At 52.0% G+C, this 23,991-nt stretch overlaps 1 protein-coding gene across 1 annotated transcript in view; it reads right to left on the reverse strand.

Annotated features, from left to right (window-relative positions):
- GRK5 (G protein-coupled receptor kinase 5) overlaps nucleotides 1-23,991 on the reverse strand; it is a 228,051-nt gene that overhangs the window by 39,335 nt on the left and 164,725 nt on the right. The window contains exon 4 of the mRNA XM_037804840.1: nucleotides 20,392-20,469. Coding sequence (XP_037660768.1) covers nucleotides 20,392-20,469 — 78 coding nt within the window. The remainder of the gene's footprint in view (nucleotides 1-20,391; nucleotides 20,470-23,991) is intronic.

Consider the following 23,991-nt stretch of genomic DNA (forward strand, 5'->3'; position numbering starts at 1 on the left):
GGCTCAGGAATGTCAGAAGAGCCATCGTTGGGGAGGGCGTGGTTCTTTCTAACAGGGTCGGCACTTCTGTGATGAAGTCCAGGGCCACAGTGGGGGGGAAGGATGGAGGGCATCCTCTCCCACTTCCAAGTTGTCCTCCTGATTTCTAACCAAACAGAAATCTAACGGTGAGGGTCTCAGGGCCCTTCGATATCTGCAGGGTGAGGGTGGCCAGGAGAAGGGGTCTCATCTTGGTGGTAGGCTCTGGTAAAATTCCCCCAGGGACTGGGAGCCCCTCAAACTAACAAGCTTTGAAACATGTGAAATTGGCTCTTAGTGGCATAGCTCTGAAGGACTGGAGGAACTGGAGCTCCTAGAGCTTCTCTGCTCTGAGAGTACCACCGGGAATGCCCAGCCCCCTCAACAACCCTGGGCAGCCACAGCTAAACATCTGGTCAACTTTGATGGGACCAGTCTGACAAGCCCTGCAGGAAGTCCACTCTGACAAGTCAGGATGGTGCCCACCTACCCTTAAACCAACTCTCTGGGACAGCCCAGGACAGTGAGGAGGGCCTCTGAGTGACTGCTATGTATGTCTGAGGGCCACTGATGGGAAGGACTTGACTTCCTTGAGGAACTATAGCCTGATGAGATACTGTCCCCTCATAATTCACTTTCGCCAGCCCTTTTCCAATCACACGCCTGGGGTGCTGAGCATCTGCACCTTGATTTGCCTCTTTAAATAGGGACCCTCCCTTCTCCACTGCAGCTGGGGAGGTAAAGAGGCAGCATTAAACCAGGGTGCACTTTAGCTGTTCTCTGTGAGTCTGCACCTCTGGGGCAGAAAGAATCTGCCTCCCCCTTGGAATGAGAAAATGGGCCTTGCATCCATCTCCTGTACCAGAGGAACTTGGGGCTGCACTCTGTGGGGGGCCAAGGCTGCTAGCAGTTCTGGCTGGTAGAGGAAAGAGACTTAGCATGGGTGTGTGGACAGCAACTTCCCGCCTTGGAAAACCTCAGACAACTTGCTTCTTCCCGCCTCCCCCCTGCAGCCTAATCTCACTGTCTGCTGTTCCTCGCACTTATGCCACAGGTTTTGGGGACCCAGGCAGCTCTTGGCGTGTGTGTTAAACAGAACGTTGTAGACAGAAAGAGATGGGTCCTTCCTGGGATGTTTTTCTGGACACCACAGTGCACTGAGAAAAGCCTTCTTCCATTTCTAACGTAAGTGGGGCAGGGCCCCTCAAATCAGTGAAGGGAACCCTGCGTGGTTCTGCACCTTCTTCCCTCTCTAAGCCCTTTTCTTCTTTCATCCTCACCCCACTGTTAAGTTCTCAGTGTCCTCATGATTACTGCACTGCCTGGGACGCTAAAATCTGAGATGTGACCTCTCTCCTCCTCTCCTTCATTGGAAGCCTCCGCGATATTCAGACACAGTGTTGACAACCAGTAATGATGCAATATGCCAGGGCTTCAGAATTTCTAGAGGAGACAGGGGCAGCAGTCCCATTGGACAGCAGGGCTCGGGACTCGTCCTGAAACCGCAGTTCAATTTTGAGTGCTTGCTGGGCCTTGCAGGTTAACAGAGCCTACCTCCTGGAGACCAGAGCCCCCCAAGACCTCTTGGGGCTGCCATTGCTCGAGGCTTTGCTTCTCCTGCAGCTTCACATGGGCCTCCTGTTCTCAACCCGGAACAGGAATAACCCGGGCATTCCAGGCTCGGAGAGCAGGTGCAAACCAACCGCCCAGGGAGCCGATCGCTATGGCACCCTCAATGACAGTCCCAGGGCTGATGACTCAGCCACCGGCGGCTGCTGGGAGAGGATCAGACTCATGCCCTGGCAGTTATTCTGGCTTATTTCCCCTTCTCTAGACAAGTCCTCCTCTCTGAGGGCATGGAGGGAGGTGGTGGAGAAGGCCTGGCCTTGCCTGAGTTTCAACGGCCCAGGAAACCGGCCTGGGCAGGAAGCCACCCCTATGGAGGCTTTAGTCAGTGCTCAATCCAGGAAGCAAAGACTGATCCCACCACACCCAAGGCTCTGCCTCCCTCTGATGCTCAAACGCCCACCCTCAGGGGCAGGCGGACGGCCCAGGGCAGGCAGATGGCCCAGCTCTGCCTCTGCCGGCCACTGGCCACACAGTGGCGCTACTGAGTCCGCAGGCTGCTGTGCTGCTCTGTGCAAGGCCGCTGGGGAGAGCCCCACTGGGTAGACCTGCCTCCCAGTCCTCAAAGAGCAGGGAGGCCAGATGGGCACCCCTCAAATGGTGACCAAGTGCTTATCTCAGGTCTGAGGCCGTGGCCTTTGCAGTGACAGTGGCGAGGGAAATGAGAGATCAGTGTGGGAGGAGCCCTGGAGAGGTAGGATTTATACAGGAAGGGGAGCTGCATGGGATGGAGGCATGAAATGGTGGAAGGATGCCGAAGGATGCCTCAGAGAGCAGGACTTGTCTAGAGAAGGGGAAATAAGCCAGAATAACTGCCAGGGCATGAGTCTGATCCTCTCCCAGCAGCCGCCGGTGGCTGAGTCATCAGCCCTGGGACTGTCATTGAGGGTGCCACAGCGATCGGCTGCCTGGGCAGTTGGTTTGCACCTGCTCTCACCAAGCACTGCAGTGTCCCTCTCACCAGGGCTGGTGACAGGAGGAAGGGACGTCATTTCCTGCGTCAGTGAGAAACTCCAGATGTCTCAGGTTCCCATTCCTGAACCATCTCCCTGCACCAAAGTCTCGTTTTAAGATGTCAGAGTGGAAGTGGGATTTGCTGTAGATGGCCGGTGTTCCCGTAAGCCCGCAGGGATGGAGCAGGACCGAAGGCCGTGAAGGGCTCCTCAGAGCCATCCCCACCACATGCACCTCCTCGGAAGCCATCAATAATCCTGAACTGAGTGCCCTTGGGGTCACCCTCAGAGCCTTCTGGAAACAAGCCCTGTCCTTGTTCCAAGATTCGGGATCTGAGATGGAGTGGGGAGAAGTGGAGGTCACAGAGGGCAGCCTGGGAAGACCACTCACTGCCCAGATGGGGAAACTGGGACCCCAAGGAAGGAAGGGCCCCTCCAAGGCCACACTGCTGGCCCACGGAGAGAACGCAGAGCTGAGCTCCCACCTGCCCACAGGGGCTCATTCCTCGGACCTGACTCTAAACAGCTCTATGAGGACTTGGTTTTGGCATCACCAGCTCCACCCCAAACCAGCCAGTCCCCATTTCACAAGGCAACATGTACACACAGCAATCTTAGACCTGGTATCTCCCCCACCCGCCCCATCCTGTGTACCCTCCTCTTGCCCTGCTGTCGAAAATTCTCGTCTCACTGCAGCTTCCTCACAGGTTGCACATGACACAAAGGCCCGCCAAGGTAGTTTCTCTACACCACACAGCAGTGGTGGACCCCAGTGCCCAGGGACCCAAGTCTAATTAATGCCTTGGCATGTGGCCTCCAAGGCCCTCTTGGATCTGACCCCCAAACACCCTTGCTTCCCCCTATTGCCCTCCACTGTCCCAATGTTCTTGCCTCACACTCACCATTTCCTGGTCAAGCTCCGGTTTTCCAGCCACTGAGCCTTTGCTCATTCTCCTGGAGGGGGCCCCCATCCCTTTACGGCAGGTCCAAATCCCACCAGTCTTCAGGGCCCAATTCCCAAATGACCTCATCCAAGATGATTCTCCACGCAGGCAGGACCTTCCACGTACCCCACCTTCCCATGGCCATTTGTCCTACCCCCCCCCCCCGCCACTGCCATTTCATGAACACACACACTATATACAGGCCGTAGGAGCTTTACATGTGCATATCCTGTTGAATCCTCTCAAAGAAGGTTTTAGCATTATTATCCCCATTTTACAGATGCAGAAAAGGGAGAGAAACTACATAACTTGCCCAAGGGCATACAGCTGGTATATGAGGAGAGGTGGAATCTAACCCAGGCCATCTGACCAGAGAGCCTTATTCCCAAGCAATGTCACATCCTCCATAGATGGGACTCGGGCCTTGGAAAGATCCATGGGAAAGGGTCGGGCTGGAAGACAAGGGGCAGTGCATTCTGCATGTTTCGGCAAATGCTATTTATACAGCACTCTCCTGCGCACACACACACACACACACACACACACACACACACACACACAGGAGCTGATGTCCAACATATGCTTCACTTCAACCTACGAACACACCCCTCCAAGGGGCTCTGTGCTCATTAGCAGCGGTTCCTTCAGTGGACAACAGGTCAGCCCGGGAGACCGTCTGCTCTATCTCCACTCGAAGCAGTTAGGGCTTAATGATGTGTATATTTTCATATGTGGGCAGCTGACATTCCCCATGTAAACTATTTGCAATTTCCCAATGTGGACAGACTCAGTTTTCAGGAAAAGCTGAGCAGGAGAAAGAGCTGAGACTTTCTAGAAGAAAGAGGCTCCAGAGGGTCCCCTTCCCTCCACACGATGGGGGCTGTTCAGGGGTTGGCTCGCCCTGCCCATGCCAGGGTGGAGGCAGCTGTTTCTTGGGGGACCTCCCCCCATTTCCCCTTGGGGCTGGGGCCGGGGGAGGAGCGCTCTCCCAGCTGGGCCCTGGCCGCCCCTTGACCCTTCATGAGGGAATCTGCGTCAGCAGCGGGGAGCTCTGCACGCGAGGCTGCCGGGCTGCGGTGGGCGGGGACAGGGCTGGGAATCCAGCCGGCCCGAGACAACTGTGGGCGTCTGGGAGGGGGCCCTGAGCAGAGGGCATGTGCTGGCCTTGGACTCCCATGGCTCCCCAGAACAATCCTGTGAGGTGGGGCTTAGTGTGAAAACTGAGCGGCCTCCCCCCCAGATGTGGAAACTGAGCCACAGGGAACTCCTTCAAGGGCAGGACTGCGATTTTACCTGTTTCATTGAACACACATCTGGTGCACCACAAATGCTTAAAGACAAAATAAAGTTAGTGGATGGTGGACCTGAGGTTAAAGTCCAGGCCTGTCTGTCTCCAAAACCTATAATCTCTCCACCCCACTGTGCTGAAATGAACTGACGAGGTTCCTGGAACAGAGCAGGTTCTGTGCTCAATGTATTTGTGAATAAATGCGTGTGTGTGTGTGTGGGGGGGGGTGTAAAGCACACCCATGCATAATGGGTAAGAGGGAGGGGGAGAGCAAGGGGGTCTGTCCACCCAGAAGTGTTCATCAGGTCATCTGGCCTAGCTCCCTGCCTTGGGCTGATCAAGTTCTTCTTGGGGATTTTCTCAATTAGAACTGGGATGAAGGATCAGTCCCCATCTCAGGCAGAAACCATGGGCTGGAGGAGTGGGGGCTGCTGGCCGGGGGAGAACCTGGAGCTCCAGGGGTGCCTCAGTCCAGGGGCAGCCATGTCTGGTAAATCATCTGATTATGTAAGAACACTCCCCCATCTTCTTTCAATAAATTCTCCCTTTGTTTGAGCAACTCGTGGGTTAAGCATCTGCCAATTACCACCAAAAGTCCAGACTGGTTCAGCATCTGTAAAATCAGGGATTTGGACCAGGTTGACTATGAGGGCCCTTCCAAGCCTAAGAGGAGGCTCCCCTTCCCTGGCTGGGCTCCCCTCACCGCAAGTGAACTCAGACCAGCCCACCCGACCCCCGAGACGGGACCCAGGACTAGAGAAGGGGGACTGGAAGGAGGAGGAGATGGAGTGAGGGGGCTCGTCCTTCTCCCAAGTCCTGGCTCGATGTGAAACAGACTTGTAGGAACACTGCCAGATGACAAAGGAGAACACTGGGTGAGCCTCAGCCTCAGAGAGTGTCCCCTCACCCGAGGGTGATTTAAGGTCTGGCTGACAGGAAGAAAAAGCACCATTCTTCCACCTTCTCAATCAAAACCTAAGGCCACATGGAAAAGCCACTGCCACGTGCCCTGTGTCTGCCTGGAGCAGCCCCCAGCAGGCCAGAGACCTAATGCATGAGCCCCAAACCAGAGCAGAAGCAAGGGGAAAAGGCAGGATTTGGGGGTTTTGTTGGTTACTGGGAGAAAAAAAAATAGCATGGCCCAGTCAAACACTCAGGAGTGAACTGCTGTGGGGCTCTTGTTCTATCCTAAGGGGTCTTGGCCACAGTCCCCAACTCCTCCCAGGAATGTCCCCAAGGTCAATCCAGTTGGAAAACACTGGAAGGTCGTCTGGACAGCCTGAGCATGGTGCAAGATGTGATGCCACTGAGCAAGGACGCACGCCTGGACAGGCAGCTGGCACCTGGAGGTCCTCAGGTGGAAGCAGGAAAACTGGCACATCTCCCCTTCGGGTAAGACCTGGAACCCCTTCTCAGTTCTAAGGGAAGGTGATGCTCAGTGCGTCTCACGAAAGCAGGCACGGTCTCCAGTCACAAATGGATTCACCATGGAGCAGAGGAGACCTCAGCACTGGCCACCCCGGCTCAGCAGGGGTCACATTCCCTGGGTCAGCAAAGTGGAGAAGCAGCCCTTGAGAAACAGCCACAGCCCTTCAAGAGCTTTAAAAGCTTAAAAGAGCTTGACCCACGTTTCCTTTGCTATTCAAGAGGCTTCGCAGAAATCAGGATGAAGGGCTTTTAGTGGTCAGGAAGAGAGAGAGGACATTTTTAAACACTGGCAAAATTCAACCAGGGGCCCTGAGAACCAAGCAACTTTAATGAGAAAGAAAGGAAAATACACAAGCACCCCTGACCCAGACCTCGACCCTTTACGTCAAAAGCAAGAAACCTTCATTAAGAAAATGAAACGTGCCCCGGACGTGAAGTGAGGGGCCAGCCAAGCTCTGTCAGTTTGATAATCCTGGGTCATGACCTGCGGGCCCAAAGTGGGTGATGGCAGATGACAGGCTGTTTAACCAGGCTGAGCACGGGCTCGGGCAACCACAAGCAGCTGCACAAGCAGAAGTGGATTTTCCCCAGCAAGGGGGAGAGGGGTTTGAGCCCAGTTAGCAGGTAGCTTGCGAGGGGCTGGGGTGCGGAAGGCCCGTGGCAGGGTGCATCCCTCATTCCTGAAGGCTGAGAGGTGGGGATGGGCAGGAGGACTTCCCACCCCCTAGAAGACACCTGCTCTCCCCCCATTCCACCGCATCCAAACCAGCTTCAATTTGAAATTGGGTTTGAAACAGCTTGGCCTTAGAAGATTTTTCTCCCATAAAGACGTCACTCCATGGAGTTAGGGAGTGAAGGAGGGGCAGGAATCTCCTAAGATCCAGGGAGGTGGTTTTTCTGCCCAAGGCCCACAGACAGGGAGGCCTCTGAGGCCCATGGTGAGCCAGTGGAGAACGGGCTCCCACAGACAAGTGTCACTGCCCACCCGGGGTTGGGAAGGAAGGCAGGTGCCTTCAGGAAGCCTCTGTCTGATTTCTCTGTCTTCAGCTAATCTAAAGGGAGGAATTCTGGGCAGGAAAGACTAAACACACGAGAACGGGGCCAGCATCAAAGGAACTTCTGCTTTTCTGACCTGGAAGGCACAAGAAAGGAAAAGGGACCTCTCTGGGCCTGCTCTGTCCTGCAGTGTGGAGCCCCAGCTGGGCCCGTCAGCCTTGACGATGCCGAGAGGAGTGGAAAAGAAATCAGGCTGCGGGCAAGGGAGACTATGTTTTCCGGGAACGGTGGAGGGGAAAAGAACAGAACATACATATACTTGATTGACCGCTACCCGGGGAGACTGTGGTGTGAGAAAATGCTACTGAGGCAGTAGAAAGTGGCAGCTGAGGCCACAGTTGGGGGCCCATAGCTGGACCGGGGCCAGGAGAGACCAGGCAGCCGGGGGCCACGTCAGACGTCAGCCCCACCTCCCCTTCTGCCTCGCCACCCCTGGTGGCCCGGAGAAGCTGATTCGGGAGAAATTCTGTCTTTAGTTAACTTTTGAAACACACAGGGGAAGAAAAGACCAGACCCCCGGAACCAGACAGAGCTGGGGGACCCTAGCCCAGCTTCACCCTCATGCACTAGGTCACCTCAGGGTAAAACGGGGACGGTTACACGAAGCTTGAATGAAGGAAACGGGTAAAGCATGTGGCTCACAGAAAGTGCTCAACCGCTGCTCCTTTTCCTCCCACCCTCATTCAGACCCAGCCTCCGTGAAGGAAGGAGACTCAAAGGTGGTTCAGGGCCTGGAATCACAGCCGCCCCTTGAAGGGGCATTTCCATTTAAAAGGCACAGCTGCTCAGAGGGCGGACCCTCTGGCACCAGCTGCCTTTTCCGCCTTGCTCCGTCATCACACGCGTCTCAGCAATTACGCACTGACTGGCTTGAAGAATAAGAACCTCCGAGAAATTCAGGCCCAGCTGCAGGCCAGCCCCGGTGGGAAGAAGCAAGCAAGCCGGGAAGGACTCCTTCTGTCCTCGCTCCATGCTGTCAGCACGGGGCTGCAGAAAGCTCAGTGAGGAAGATTCCAGTCTCCTCTCATGAGCTGTGAGCCCCTGGGGGTCCAGAACTCTCTCTGGGTTTCAGTTCCCTCATCTGTGAAATAAGGAGGTTGGCTTAACTCAGTGGTTTTCCAACTGGGCTATGTGGAACCCTAAGAGGTCTCCTCAGAGCCAGGAGAGTAGGGAGGTGAGAGATGGGTCCAGCCCCCAGCCCTGGCAACCGCAGCAGTACTTTTTATCTGTGGCTAAAACTGTTTGAAGGCCCTGGACTGGAGGGCCTCTGAGATTGCCCTGGGGGGTGTCCTCCTCTCAGGGTACACTGAATGACAGGGTTCCCGGGGCTGGGAGCTCAGAGGCCTGATGCTCTGCAATTTCTGGCAGCCCAGGCCTCATTTAGAGTGGCTCGAGAGGGAGGAGCCCGCCCTAGGGAGACACACAGCGGCTGGGCCCTGGGGCGGACTTCAGATGACACAGGAGCCCTCGCAGGCCCTGCCGCTCTCTCCCAGCGGCACCCTCGTTCTCCAGCAAGGGCTCCTGGGTCATTAACAATCCCTCAGTCGAGAAGCCGTGGAAGTGGACCTGAGGCAGGGAGCCAGGCTCAGTTACCTTAGGTGAGGGGGACCCTGGAGGAACAAGTCCCAGCCACACTCCCTACCCCCAGCTGTGTGACCTCGTGCATGTTACTTAACCTCTCTTGTCTCTGTCTCCCCTTCTGCAAATTGGAGATATCAATCCTTGGGGTTTAAGCTCTGCAGATTAAGTGAATTCACATTTAAAGCCCTTAGCACTGTTTGGCACATGGTAAGTGCTGCACATGACTGCTGATTTTACCATTACTATAGGTGATTAGCGGGAGGGCCCTTTCAGCATCTGGGCAGCCTCCTCGCTCTACAGCTGAGAAAGCCGAGGCCCCAGGAGAGGAAGCATCTGTCTGTGAGGCACTGTGGGACAAGGACAGGCTTTGGGGGCTCTGTCCCCTGCTGGCTCTTCTTGGACGATTACTTAATCCCTTTGAGCCTCCATTTCCATTCATTTCAGAGGTGAGGTTATGAGAACTGAGTGTAACACGGGGTGTGAAGTTCCAGGCATGCAGTAGATGCTCAATAAAAGCTGGCTCCCCTCTGCCTTGCCCCAGGCAGCCAGTGCAGAGGACCATGGCTTTTTTTCTCCTTCTCGAATTCCTCTGCTGCTCCCACAGATGTTAGAGAAAGAAGCCCAGGACCCCTCACCCCGACACCCACCCCCATCCCCACCACTGCTGCCTGAGAAGACTCCAGAAAGTTCCTTCCTCAAGTTTTCTTTTTACTCCTCTTCCTCCTTCGGATCCCCTGGCAGGGCCATGGCAGGAAGCGGGAAAAGCCAGGGTCCATGGCCCAGCTGGCCCAGCTGCCCTCCCGCCCAGGCCAGCCGCCCAGGAGACCCTGCTCGGGAAGAGCTCACGCGAAGGCTACCTCTGACCTCGTGGATTCACTGCCAGATGCTGTTCTGTATGCGGGGAGACAAGGGCCGAATGATTCCTAGTGGAGACTAAGAGCCGGGCCCAGGGCCAGTGTCCGGGAGCCCAAACAGCCGTGGAGGATGGGACAGGCACATGGAAGGCAGGGATTTGCCCAAACTATCCATATCCTGTGCACTTGGTTAACCCTGGAATCCAAGCACAGCCTCTAAGCCACATCTAAACCACATCCTCCAAGGCCACAGACCCCAGAAAGGGAGATCCAAGAACAAGCCTGACTCCTAGTCCAGTGCTCTTTGCTGGAGGCCACACTGTCCCTACCCATGACAAGCCAGGATTTATATAATAAATCATGGATTGGGAAGTAGACAGGGAGCCCAGCACTTCCCAGAGTCGGTGAGATGGTACCCAAGGAGAAGGTCTCCCTGTATTTTTGGTACCTTGCTAACCCTCACTAATCTCCCTTTAAAACAAAGAGAAAGGAGGCTTCAGGCTCAGAGCCTTGGGCAGACAACAGAGACTCTAGCTGGGATTAAATACCAATTTTTCTGGTATTCTTTATGTAAGGTTGTCAGGCATGTTCCTGATACAAGGTTTCCTTGTTAAAAGATTAATTAGCTAATTTTTACAACAGTCATTGGTTTACAGAAAAATCATGCAGAAGGTGAGTTCCCATATTACCTCCCCTCCCCAGTTTTCCCTATCATTAACATTTTGCATAACTGTGGTAATATTTGTTACAGTTGATGAACCAATACACAAGGTTTCCTTTTAAAACTCACTTCATTTTAAGCTGAAAAATGAATTGCTTTAATGAAAACCATAAATAATCAGGAGGGAGGTATGAAAATGTAGCAAAAACAGTGAAGCAATTATGAGAACGACCGGAGGCCATGAACCCATTTGAGCACCCCTTTTATCATCCCCATTTTTCAGATGGGGAAACTGAGGCTCCAGTCACACAGCTGGGAAATGGCAGAACAGGGGGTCTATGGGGTCCTGAGGACCCCTGATGCTGGTCCTGTGGGGGAGAAGGGAGGGTGCCAGGGTGAGCTGGGGCCAGAGAAAGAGGGAACTTGGAATAAATTATTAGTTCTTTTCATTCTAGCTCTTTTTTTAAAAAAAAGTGCATGTTTTCTGGAGAGCCAAACAAGCCTTAGGAATGGATTTATTTTGTGCAGAAACTCGGGCTGATGGGGAATTTCCCCTTAACAAGAACAAACTTCCCTGCATTACCCTAGTATTCTTTATAGAAACAAAGAGGCAGCTCCACCTCTGTGGAGGGCCCAGTGACCAATCCTGCTAAGACATGTGTCTGAAGGCTGGCTGGCTGGGGCACACCCAACGTCCCACAGAGGAACGCCCAGGTGGCCGGTCCCTGTCACCTCCATTATCCAGGATGAAACTCACATGGGCCTGTTCAGCAGGACTTTCTGCCAGGGTTGAGCTTTCTGCAGCACATGCCCTAGAAAAACCACATTGGAAGCTGGTACCACCCCACAGGCTTCAGTGATCGGGTAGGGAAGCCTGGGTGGGGCAGTTCAAAGACCTGCTCATGAGCCCAGATCAAATGAACTACTGCAAAACATCCTATAAATTGCACGTCCCATCTTGGGGACTGCTAGGAAGATCTGAAAGCAGATTTGTAAGATGTCAGTGCAATGCCAGACACACAGAGGGGCTCAAAGCCTGGAGAATGTTGTCATGTCAGCTGGGGTAAAGGCTAGAATGTTCTTGAAGCAGGCCTGGCCCTGCTTTTCCTGACAGGCAATAGGACTTTAACTCTCCTGGGGGGTGGGGTGGGGGGCTGGTTCATGAGCATAGTATGGACTAGGATTTGTTTACTTTTACCCAGATGCTCCCTGTCCCCCAAAGAGCTGACATCTTCTTACAAGGGGAAATGAGAAAAGTCATTTAAAAGCAAGTAACAAAACTGAAGTCAGTATTTGATCCACATTAAACCTTTCTGCTTCAAAGGACACCATCAAGAAAGTGAAAAGACAAACCGCAGAATGGGAAAGAATATTTGCAAATCATATTTCTAATAAGATACAAATAGCCAGAATGTGTATCTTACACGAATATCTTATAAAGAACTCTTAAAACTCAATATGAAAAAGGCAAAACAACCCAATTGAAAATGAGCAAAGGATGTGAATAGACATTTCTACAAAAAGATATGCAAATAACCAATAAGTACATGGAAAGATGCTTAAGTTATTAAGGAAATGCAAATCAAAACCAGAATGAGATAGCACTTCACCCTCACTAGGATGGCCAAAATTTAAAAAAGATGGAAAAAGCATAAATGCCGTCAAGGATGTAGAGAAACTGGAACCCTCATACACTGCTGGTGGGAATATAAAACAGTCTGGCAGTTCCTCAAAAGGTTAAATATAGTTACCAAATGACCTGGCAATTCTACTCCTAGATATATACCCAAAGGAAGTGAAAACATACATCCATACAAAAATTTGTAAATGAATGTTCATGGTAGCATTATTTATAATAACCCCAATGTGGAAACAATTCCAAAGTCCATCAACTGATGAATGAATAAACAAAATGTGTTATATCCACACAATGGAATATCACTCAGTCATAAAAAGACAGGAAGTACTGATACATGCTACAACGTGGATGAACTTTGAAAACTTTGGGCTAAGTAAAATAAGCTAATCACAAAAGGCCACTTATTGTATGATTCCATTTATATGAAATATCTAAAATAGGCAAATCCATAAAGACAGAAAGATCAGTGGTTGTCCAAGGCTGAGAAGAAGAGGGAATGGGGAGTGACTGCTAATGGGTATGGGCTTCTTTTTGGGGTGATGGAATGCTCTAGAATCAGACAGTAGTGATGATTGCACAACTCTGTGAATATTCTAAAAATCACTGAATTGTACACTCTTATACAGGTAAATTTTATGGTATGTAAATTATGTCTCAAAAAAAGCTGTTATTTTAAAAAATGAAGTCTGCAGTGATGGATGATATATAATACTGTTTTCATTATCACTTATTATCATTATTATTTATTATTATAATTAGGAATATTTCCTGGTCACCTCAGCTCAGAGCAACCCTGTCGTCTTCTGAACTCCTGTCATCTGGTCTGCAGGGGAACTGGCAAGGGTGCTGCCAGCTCTTGAGAGAACTAAGCACACACATCTGTAATCAATTGTGGGGTCCCCTGGCCAGCTTCTCTGAGCTGACAAACTTGAGAATATCTGAAAGACATGCCACGCTCCTGGCTCTCCGACCAGCCCCAGAAACCACCTGCCCTTTCAGCCTGGGAACTGGAGGGAGGACGTTTTGGCTGGTGTGCTCACCCAATACTCCGTATGCCCCCCGTATTTCCTGGCCTCCCTCGCTGGCCAGTGGTCTGTGAGAGGGTGTGACGTGTCACTTCCGGGCCAAGGCAGTCAGTTGCCGAGGTGCGGCTTTCATTGATCTCTTCCTTTTTTGGGGTTTCCACAGAGGCAACTCATTCAAGATGGTGGAGCCACAAGACAAAAGCAGCCGGGAAAGGGGAGCTGATGCTTACTTTGTACATTTTTAATAAGGTTGATTGTAAATGTTTGGAAATGGATAGAGGTGATGGTAGAACGTTACTGTAAGTGTAATTAACAGTGCTGAATTATGGGAGTGATTATGGTTGGAAGGAGAAGTTTAGGATCGTGTCCGTCACTAGCAGGAGAGTCAGAGGATAAAACCCGGGACCGTATAACACAGTGAACCCTGTTGTGGATGATGACTGTGATTAATTGTACAAATATAAGAATGTTCTTACATGAGCTAGAACAAATGTATGTCACAATTACAAGGGGTTAATAATAGAGTGGTTTTGGGGGAAAATACACCTTATGCAGACTATGGACTAGAGTTAACAGTAATACTGTAATATTCTTTCATCATTTGTAACAAAGGTACCACACCAATGCTAAGTGTCAATAATAGGAAGGTAGAAGAGGTATGGGATTTTTCTTTTTGGAGCAAGGAGCATGTTCTCACACCGATTGTGGTGATGAATGCACAACTCTGTGATTATAATGAGAGCCACTGATTGTACACTTTGGATGGATTGTTTGGTGTGTGAATACAACTGTTTATTGAAAAAAAAAAAAGCAGCCAGGATGCTGAGTCACCCATGGAAGAAAACGACCCAGGAGAGTTTACGACGCAGTCAGACTGCATGGGAAAGAGAGAAAGCCCCTGCGATTTGGGGGTTGGTTTGCTGTGGCAGCAAGCATTCACCCTGCCTTTTAAGAAGTCCAGCCTCTCTGTCCAGCCCTCCCAGGCTGGGGGCCCTACGGACTCCTCCTTGGGCTCTCATGTCTCCACTGGTGGGAGTTTTATGTCTAAATGTTTTCCACACTCAGGCTGATTTCTAAAATGTTCAGGCAGGGAGGGGCAACTCAGGTAGACTGAGTGTCTAACACGCAGCATGGGCTCGGGGCCTGCCAATTTTATCCATGATCCCCACCACCGCTCCACCCACTTAATAGACAAAGAACTAGAAGCACAGAGAAGTTAAATAACTTCCCCAAGGCTATGCAGCTAAAAGAGCCAGGCCTGGCTTTGAACCCAGTTCTATCTGATTCAGAACTCACTTTATTGACACAGCACACTGCAGCCTTTCAGTTAGTTCTCCAACAGCTCTCAACCCATTCTGTGCCAGTTTGAATGTATTATGTCCCCCAGAAAAAGCCATATTCTTTGATGCAATCTTGTGGGGACAGACATATTAGTGGGGATTAAGTTGGAAGGTTTGGATTAGGTTGTTTCCATGGAAATGCACCCCACCCAACTGTGGGTGATAACTCCGATTGGATAATTTCCATGGAGGTGTGGCCTCGCCCATTCAGCATGGGCCATGATTAGTTTACTGGAGCACCATATAGGCTTAGACAGAAGGAACAAGCTTACTATGGCCAAGAGGGACACTTTGAAGAATGCACAGAAGCTGAGAGAGGAGCTGCAGATGAGAGGTAGTTTGAAGATGGCCGTTGAAAGCAGACTCTTGCTCCAGAGAAGCTAAGAGAGGACAAACACCCCAAGAGCAACTAAGAGTGATGTTTTTGAGGAGCTGCAGCCTAGACAGGAACATCCTGGGAGAAAGCCATTTTGAAACCAGAACTTGGAGCAGACACCAACCACATGCCTTCCCAGCTAACAGAGGTTTTCCGGACACCATTGGCCATCCTCCAGTGAAGGTACCCTTTGTTGATGGACACTTTATGGCCTTAAGACTGTAACTCTGTAACCAAATAAACTCCCATTTATAAAAGCAAATCCATTTCTGGTGTTTTGCATTCTGGCAGCATTAGCAAACTAGTAACACATTCCAAAGTCCATCCTTGTCTGTTGTCCTCCAATAGGTCCTGCCAAACAAACCCTGCCTTGTATGGGAAACTGATGCAAGATTTGAGACAGTGTCCAAAACTCTTCGAATGCAAAGGTTTTGCCCCTTGGGCAAGTCCCCTTGAGACTTTATCCATGGTTTAAGGGTTTGAAGAGCATTACCCCACGGGGAGCAAGAATTCAGCTCTAGGCATGGGCTGCTTCTGAGAGGGGGACTTTTCAACCTGGCTCTTAGCAAACACACAATGTCAGACCCCATGGCATATGGGCCAAGTGCTGTTTCCCAGGAACAGACATGAGGCAGGAGAGGTAAGAGCTCCAAGAAAGGAAGCTTCCCAGGGCCCCCCTCCTTGCTTCATGAGCCCTGTGTGCCCAGCACTGTGCTGGGGCAGGGGACACACTGCGGAGCACGGACCATCCCCCCGTCCCAGTGAGCTGTCAATCCTGTGGAGAAGCCCCACCCAGAAATGACCCTCAAACGTGTTCTCTGTCTTCCTTGGGGGGGCCTCCACCCACTCAGCAATTCAAGACATCAACCAGACAGGTGCTCAGTCCTTCCCGCCCCAACTGGCCATGCCCCTCCTAAGCATCGCCAAAGTCCCTTGCTCCTCCCCATGCCCCTGGCTGCAGGCCCAGCTTGGCTCGCTGTCATCCAGCTCCCTGGATGGCCTCTTGCTTGCAGTCCTTCCCCCCTTACCCTTCCATGTGGCCAGAGACCTTCCTACAATGCAAATGGCATTCAAAGTACTAGTGGTGCCCCACTGCCTTAGGACGGCATCAAACTCCTCGGCGAGTTTGCAAGGCCCTGTGCCTAAGGCCTCCCCTTAGCCTCCTGCCAGCTGTCCTTCCTTCCACTTCTCCAACAGTGACCACCCCGTGCCTTCCTACCTCAATGCCAGGGTTTCTCAACCTCATTGCTACTGACATTTTGGGCCAAATAATGCTCTGTTGTGGGAGGCTGTCCTGTGCGTTGTAGGATGTTGAACAGCATCTCTGGCCTCTACACACTGGATGCAAATAGCACTGCTTCCCTCTCCCCCGAGTTGTGACAACCAAAAATGTCTCCAAACGTTGCCAAATGTCTCCTAGAGGACCAAACGCCCCCAGATGAGAACGACTGATCTATACCTTTGCCCATGGAAGGCCTGGCTCCTTCTTTCATACTGGCTTCCTCCTCCTCCTCCTTTAAGATGTGACTCAGCAGCATCTCTACCCAGAAGCCTCCGTGGCCCACCCAGGCTGGATGCCCCACCCTTCCCTGTGCACAGCTGCACCACAGCTCAGGTCCCACTGCACTGTCTATCTGTCTATACACTGTCATCCCCTCTGGGAGGCAGACTCCTCCGAAACCTCGGGTGCCAGGGCATGGAAGGGTGGGCTGCAGGGACCTGAAGAAGCACAACAACCAAGCAGCGGGCTCTAGGACCACCTAGGGAAGAGGGATGGATTCTGACCAGAGGTGGGACAGGCTCGGTGGGGCCGGAGGCCCTAGAGCTGAGCAGGGACACAGAAGCGGGAGAGATGGAGTATGGAGCAGGGCCTACAGCCTGAATGAAGGCAACATGGTGTGGACATCAAGGTGAGACTGGGAATGGCATGGCAGGAGCCCCGAGTTTGAGGGCTCTGGGAGAGGGAAAAGTAACAGGAGATAAGGATGTTGGAGCAGATCAAAAGGCCCCAGGGACATCCTGCAGTGAAATTAAAGGGAAAAAATAGGGTTTCAGGGTCAAGTAAGTTTGGGAAATGCTTGTGAACAGTTAAACGGATTTCTTTATTGCAGGACTTCTCAGGACCTTTAATACACTCACAAGCTGGGAAAATCTTCTCCTCCTTGTGAACTGCATGCTGGTTGCCCAGTGGATCACAGAGTATCTCAAATGGTCTATGTCCTATTGTCAACCCTTCAGAAAATGCCGCTCAGAGCTGAGCTGCACCTTGAGGTAGAGGACTGACGGCAAGGACAAGCTGGCCTGGGTTTAGGGACAGTGGCTCCCAGGGTTGTTCCAAGTTTTCAGAGCCACTAGCTCAGCCCCTCACTCAGCCCCTCACCCCCTGCTCCTGGCATTGGCTGTACTGAGAAGTGAAACAGGCTCCTGAGCAAGCTACCACGGGAAGGGCTGGGAAGGCAGCACAAAATTTACTGTAGGAAAACAGTCATCCCAAGGGACCGCTTTGACCACCTCCCTCCAGGCCCCTGGGCCATAACATATGGTGCGGTTTATATTTTTCAAATTGAGGAGTACTTAAGGAAAAACTGTTGGCAGGCTGTGAGGCACTTGTAAAGCCGTCTGAGCTGATGGGGAGTCTGGGCCCTGTGCCTTCAGGAGATGGAGGCAGCTCCGGGCAGAGGTGGGGTGGCTGGAGGCCCCAGACCAGGGCTGGCTGGCAGAGGCTTCTGGACCAGGCTGGCCAGGGCAGGTGAAAGAGGGAAGCGGTTACCCCAGTGGCAGCCCCAGCGCCTGCTCCTGTCCCCCACCTTGAAAAGGACAAAAGCAACTATTCTGGCTGGCAAGGCTGGGCAAGGTGGGTACTTCACCTTCACTGCAGTCAATCAGGCAGACGGCGCTGGGGAGAGGGTGGGAAACAGTGCAGCCCAGTGCAAAGAGTAAGGGCTCCGGGATCGCGCAGGCCCAGTGCAAATCCTGCACTGCCACTTACAAGCCTGTGACCTGGATGGGGACAGCCCTTCCGAACCTCCCCCTGCTCATCTGTAAGGGGAACTGATAAAATCTACATCACATGGTGACAGCAAGGACTAAGTGAGATGGGGCCTGGCACCCAGTGGATCCCCAAAACATGCTAGTTACCATTGTTTAGGGGTACACATATGGGCGGGCAGCTCAAAGTGGTGTGGATGGGGTGGACAAAGCTGAGTAGGCAGCAGAAAACACCTTTACAGAGGGAGATTGAAGATTCTAGTAGGTGGGCAGCCTTAGCAAGTCATCACCCTCGCTGGGCCTCGTAAACAGAGCCCTTGGTCAATGGAGGAGCTCAGCCAGTGAGCTCTTATGACTTGCCTGTCCTGGGTACTTAAAAGCCTGAGAGTGGTGCCTCCTCCGAACTCAGGATGCCAGTTTATGTCCAGGGCATCCGCACCATTGCCCACAGTGGCTGGGAGATCAAAAACCCATCCGCCTGCCTCGCCACAGCATGTCATCACTGCAGCTGGGGTGAAGAGAGGCCCTGCAGACACTTCTCTTTGCCCATTTTCAACCTCAGAACTTTCAAGGCGTCTCTGGAAAAAGCAAGGCAGTGCCACCCTACGGCCCCGCCCCATGGTGGCCTTGGAGCTGGTGCAATTCAGCATCTGGAGGTGCTTTATAGCAGTGAAAGTGTTTGAAGTCCTCCTAAGGAGGGGTGTATGGTTATGATAGAAACAGAAGTAGAGAAATAGCAGCAAGAAAATGACAACTGCTGCCTGTGCAATGGGGACGGCCATTCAGTACGAGGAAGAGGAAGTGACAAAAGGAAACACCTCTGGCGTGAGGCTGGGCTCACTCTCCCTGCTCCAGGAGTATGGCTACATGCGATGCAGAGAGCCTGGGGGTGGGGGAGCCCCAAGGAGCAGCCAGCGTGTGAGGCGGGAGCAGAGCTGTCAAGGACGCCACCTCTGCCGAGAAGTACACCGAGGAGGGGCTCATCAGCCTCGGGGGACTTTTGTGTCATGTAGACAAAACTTATAAAAACCCAGAGCCTGTCTATGAGCAAGCAGGAGAGGCCTGGTTTAAACCCTGAAGGAACCACCGTGGCAGCCTTCACAGGGTACACCTGTTGCCGGAGAAGCTCCTGCATCTGGCCCGGACTCCTCCTGCCCGTAGCGCTCTCTCTGCCTCACGAGTGGAACTAAACTGGAGAATCTGGAAAGTCTATGTTCAATTGTGTCCAGCTTTAACACAATGAGGAATCGACACAAGCTGCTAGAATTAGCAGAATACCAACCCGCCTCCCCTGCTCCAAGGCGGCAGGCAGTCAGGTCCTTTTGAATTAGGAACCCACTGGGCAAATGCATTTTCCTGTCGCTGTTGTTGTTCTTAAGAATTCCAGGTGGGTCACGGGCTGTCTCTCCTCCAGGACTAAAAGTCACATCCGGGAGTCTCTGAGTTTCCTTGGCAACACATCTCTCGCTGGCTGGAAGCATCTCCTGTCTTCTGTTTTGTTGTTTGAGTCTTATCTTGTGAATCCTTGCACTCCCTCAGTGTGGGCTTGGGGAGGACAGATTCTGTGATTGCCCAATTTGAAGGCACCTTCTGAGATTATCTCAGCTCCCACCCATTTGACAGCAAAGAAGACTGAGGCACAGGGAGAGGAAGACCCAGGATTGTGGGGAGAGCCAGGTCCAGAAGGTGGGACTGCTTCCTGACCTGTGCAGATGGACAAACGGCAGGGACCCCAACAGACAGGCTGTGCTGATCTCAGTTCACCAGCAGCCTGGAGCAGCTCCCAGGGGCAGAGGCTGCTGCAGCGGCACAGGTCCGGGGTCCTGAGCCAGGACGAGGCCACTGCTGGCCCACAGGGTGCACCCACCCAACCTGTTCACAAGCAGGACTCATCTCGGGCTTCCAGTGCCGCCCAGAGGGGGACCCAGCAGGTAGGGCCACTTTCACGACAGGGTGAGTGAGACCCAGTGAGAGTGTGACTTGACAAAGTTATAGACTAGATGGGACTTGAACCCCCGGTTCCCAGGCCGGGCTCTATGAACTGGGTCGAGGATGCATTTCTCTGTCAAGCTGGAGGTAAAAGGGAACAGACCCTAAGGCACTGAGGCCTCCAGGACCCCGAAGATGACACTACCTGGACCCTTCAAACATCCAGTGCCTCCAAGATCAGGTCCGGGGAGGCCCCTCGCCCCTTGGTACACTCCCTCCGAGCCCCCATTCCTTCACGTGTTCAATGGTGCATGGAATGCTCTGTCCACGCAGCTTCAGGTGTCCGCTGTGCCCCTTGATCGCCCCCTGACCCTTCCCCTCCACACCCACCTCTCAGAACCAACCCTGCTGAGCCCTTGCTCTGGACACTCCTGACCCCTAGCTCCGTCGGGCCTCCACCTGTCCTGCCACAAACACTTGTGGGTGGGCAGTAGGCAGCAGAAGGGCCCTTCAAAGGGACCAGGTGGGTGCTCTCAGAGCCAGGATGAGACTCCCAGAGGCCAGTGGCAGCTGCCGGGCAGGTAGGTCCCACCTCCCCAGATGACGAGGCACAGGCTTGGGGCCCAGCCCAGGTGCCCGGACAAGGCCTCCATTCCTCCTGCTGCGGGGCCGGGTGGCTGCTTACCTTTGGGGTGAGGTACTTGGTCATAATTTCCTTCCCTTTCTCTCCCAGTTTCTCATCCGGAGTAACTTCATATTCTGCCTAAAACAGAAGCAGAAAAGGAACAACAGATTTGCTCGTGAACTTCTAATATCACAGAACCTTAGACTCAGGAAGGCCCTGGAGGCCTTCCCCTCCTTTTACAGGGCAGGAAACTGAGACCCAGGGAGGGGAGAAGATGTGGCCGAGGGAGGCTGGTCTCCAGCTCAAATGATTCTGTACCCTCTGTGGACACCAGCACTAACCCAGTGGTTCTCCACTTGGGCTGCACAGTGGAATCCCCTGGGAGTGATGACATACACCGGTGTGAGGGCCCCACCAGCCAGGCAGGCACTTGGGCAGCAAGGGTCAGAACAACCAACTCCAAGGAAACCACTGGAAAATAATGGGCCACCAAACTGGGAGGCCACGGGGAGGGTGCCTTAGGTCACAAACAAGCTGCACGACCTTAGACAATTTTCTCATTCTCTATAAAGTGCAGATGAGAACCACACCTACTTATAGGGCCACTGCACACATAGAATGTAATAAAGCTTTTAGCCCAGAGCCTGGCACATAATAAATACTCAGTAAACAGCCGCCATTACTATCACCAGCATCATTATCAAACCTCACAAGGAAAAGCAGTAGAACGGATGCCTTTTCTTTTTCAGCTTTTGGTTTACAAAGCAAACAAACTGAATTTTCTCTTTTTTTCAGATTCTATTTTTTTAAATTGCGATAATACATATATAACATAAAATTTGCCATTGTAACCACTTTTAAGTGTACAGTTCAGTGGCATTGACTACCTTTACAATGTTGGGCTACCATCACCACATCCATTACCAAAACTTTTTCTCATCAACCCCAAACAGAAGCTCTATACCCATTAGACAATAACTCCCCATTCTCCCTCCCACCAGAATCGGTCACCTCAAATCTACTTTCTCTCTCTGAATCTGTCGCTATGAATTTGCTTATTCTAGATTTCTCATATAAGTGGAATCACATAGAGAGCTTTGTTGACATGATCTTATCGGAACCTCGAAAGCACTCAGGTAAGTGATGTGGGAGGGCTGGGGTTACCTCGCCCCCCACCCTACCCCCGTTTCTACAGATCAAGATTGGGAGGTTCCAGATGGTAAAGAGAATTGCCCAGGGTCATTAGCTGGAGACGGCAGGGCTGGGACTGGAACCTCCAAGTCCAGAGCTCTTTCCCAACAACACTAAGGAATTTAGTACTCCAGATCACTGGTCAAGCCAGTGGGACTGAGCCCTAAAGAAGTGAGGTCTCTCAAAGACAGACTTTTTGATTTTCCTTGACCCCATTAAGCCTCCTTCACTCACTTGCCAAGTGGATAAAAAAAGGATTTGAGTAAACGAGAAGCCTGGGTGAGCTTACCTTTCTCACCAACACAAGGGATTTAACTGCAAATTGTTTAAAACCATATCAAAATCTACCACCCAAGGATTTGTCAGCCTCAGTCCTGACAAGAGACGGAGAGGATGACATCAGCACAGACAGACTGAAGCTCTTCCCCCAGGCAGATTTTTCACTGTGGATTGGGATCCCCTTACACCCACCCAACCAGCTCTCCTCATCTGCTTCAAGACAACGTCACCGCTCTGTGTCTGCGGCACGACTTCTCCCCAGACCACAAGACACTCCTGGCAAAAGGGACAGCACAGGCAGCAGCTGGGAATGTCCACAGATGCAGCCAGTCACATTTCCACCCCAAGTGTACAAGTTCCCTTGTATTTCTGTCTCTCTCCTTCTAATGGAAAGACAAGATTCAGTGATTTTCTCCCATGGAAGAGAAGAAACATCAACACTATGATCATTTGGGATCCATTCCAGAGGGCTACAGAATGGTGGTTCTGGAAGGAAACCAACTTCTTCCTTTCACAGACCAGGACACCGGGGCTCAGAGAAGCGAAGGACTTGCCCAAGGTCAGGGGTCACTAGTGGCGCCAGGCCTGACACATGGGCCTCCTGTCCTCCACTGAGCCACCGAGTCAGAGCCGCTCTCTCCAAGGGCCAGTTCTTCCTCGCCAGTGAGACGAACCTTGTGGGACTGATGATTTCTTGAGACCCTTAAACGAGAGAAGGTACTTTTTCCTCTTATTTTCTCCCTCTATGTTTCCCAATCATTCCCCAAATGGTCACATACACCCATGCACACACTTACACACACACACGCTGTATACTGAGCCCTGAATATAGGACTGACCTATATGGGCAAGTATTACCTATTTCATTGACCCTACAAGGTAAGTATTACTATTCCCAATTTACAGATCAGAGGCCAAACGGCTGGTAAGAGACAGAGCTGGGCACAGCGTCTCTAAGGAGCTGAGAGTTCTAGAGCACAGCTGCCCATTCTTTCCCGGTAAGGAGAGAAGGTGCCTCGTGTCCTGCTGCTCCCGCAGCCCTGCCTAGTGGTCTGGCACCACGGGAATTTACCCAGACTGCTTTGCAGGGTGCAGGCATCGGGCAAATGGCCGACCACCATTTGGAGTAACTCAATCCCATTCAGAACCCTGGGTTTGCAGCCTCCCAAAATACAACCATGAAGGCGGCTCTATTTAACCAAATGGAGGCCTGAGACTCACTAATCAGCCTCAATAACTAGCTGAAAATATTATTGCTCTCGGTACTAAAACCCACGTTAAAAAAAAAATAACATCACTTTCAGGTCAGTTGCCTCCAAGCAGAGCCCTGGCTGGGTGGACGGGAGCCACAGTTCCACAGGCAGGCAGCCGGGAGCACGCGGGGACAGCACCACCAGCCCGGGATCAAAAGGCCTTTCTTTGAGAGTCCACGTCAGGTCACCGCCACTTGAAGAGCATTTGTGTTGGGAGGCGGAAAACCAACATGAGGCTTCCAGCTTGGCTCTCCACATCAATTAAGTCACCTGGAGTGACAGGCTGGGTCTCCACAGTGACCCCTGAGATGGGCTGGGGCTCGTGGGGGCACAAGTGCCAAGAGGCCACCTAGAGAGGGAAGGCCCATTGACCAGCGGCACCAGGGTGGCTCAGACGGGTGGGCATCACTAAATGCAGATCAAACTCCCCGCCGCCTGAGAAACCACTGCTGTGGGACACCCTTGCCCAGACAGTGGGTGAGAGGTACTGAAATCAGCTTAAACCAGAAAAGTTGAGCAGACAAGAGGAGGTTATGCCAATAGCCTAGGATTTCACAATTAGCTTCGGCTTGGGAAATGGCAGCAAGACAATGACTTCTATGAAAAGAGAGGTAAACCATATGCACGGAATGCCCCTGTGAGCCAGAGTTTCCCTACGATCTGGCAATCCCACTCCTAGGTATATACTCAAAAGAATTGAAAACAGGGACTGGAACAGATACTTGTGCACCAATGTTCACAGCAACATTATTCACAGCTGCCAAAAGGTGGCAGCAACCCAAGTGTCCGTCAATTGATGGATGGATAAACAAAATGGGGTCTAGCCACACAATGGAATATTATTCAGCCATAAAAAGGAATGAAGTCCTGACACATGCGACAACATGGATGAATCTTGAAGACATCATGCTGAGTGAAATAAGCCAGACACAAAAGG

The sequence above is a fragment of the Choloepus didactylus genome, chromosome 15 (genome assembly GCF_015220235.1).
Source record: "Choloepus didactylus isolate mChoDid1 chromosome 15, mChoDid1.pri, whole genome shotgun sequence".
Classification (NCBI taxonomy): Eukaryota; Metazoa; Chordata; class Mammalia; order Pilosa; family Megalonychidae; genus Choloepus; species Choloepus didactylus.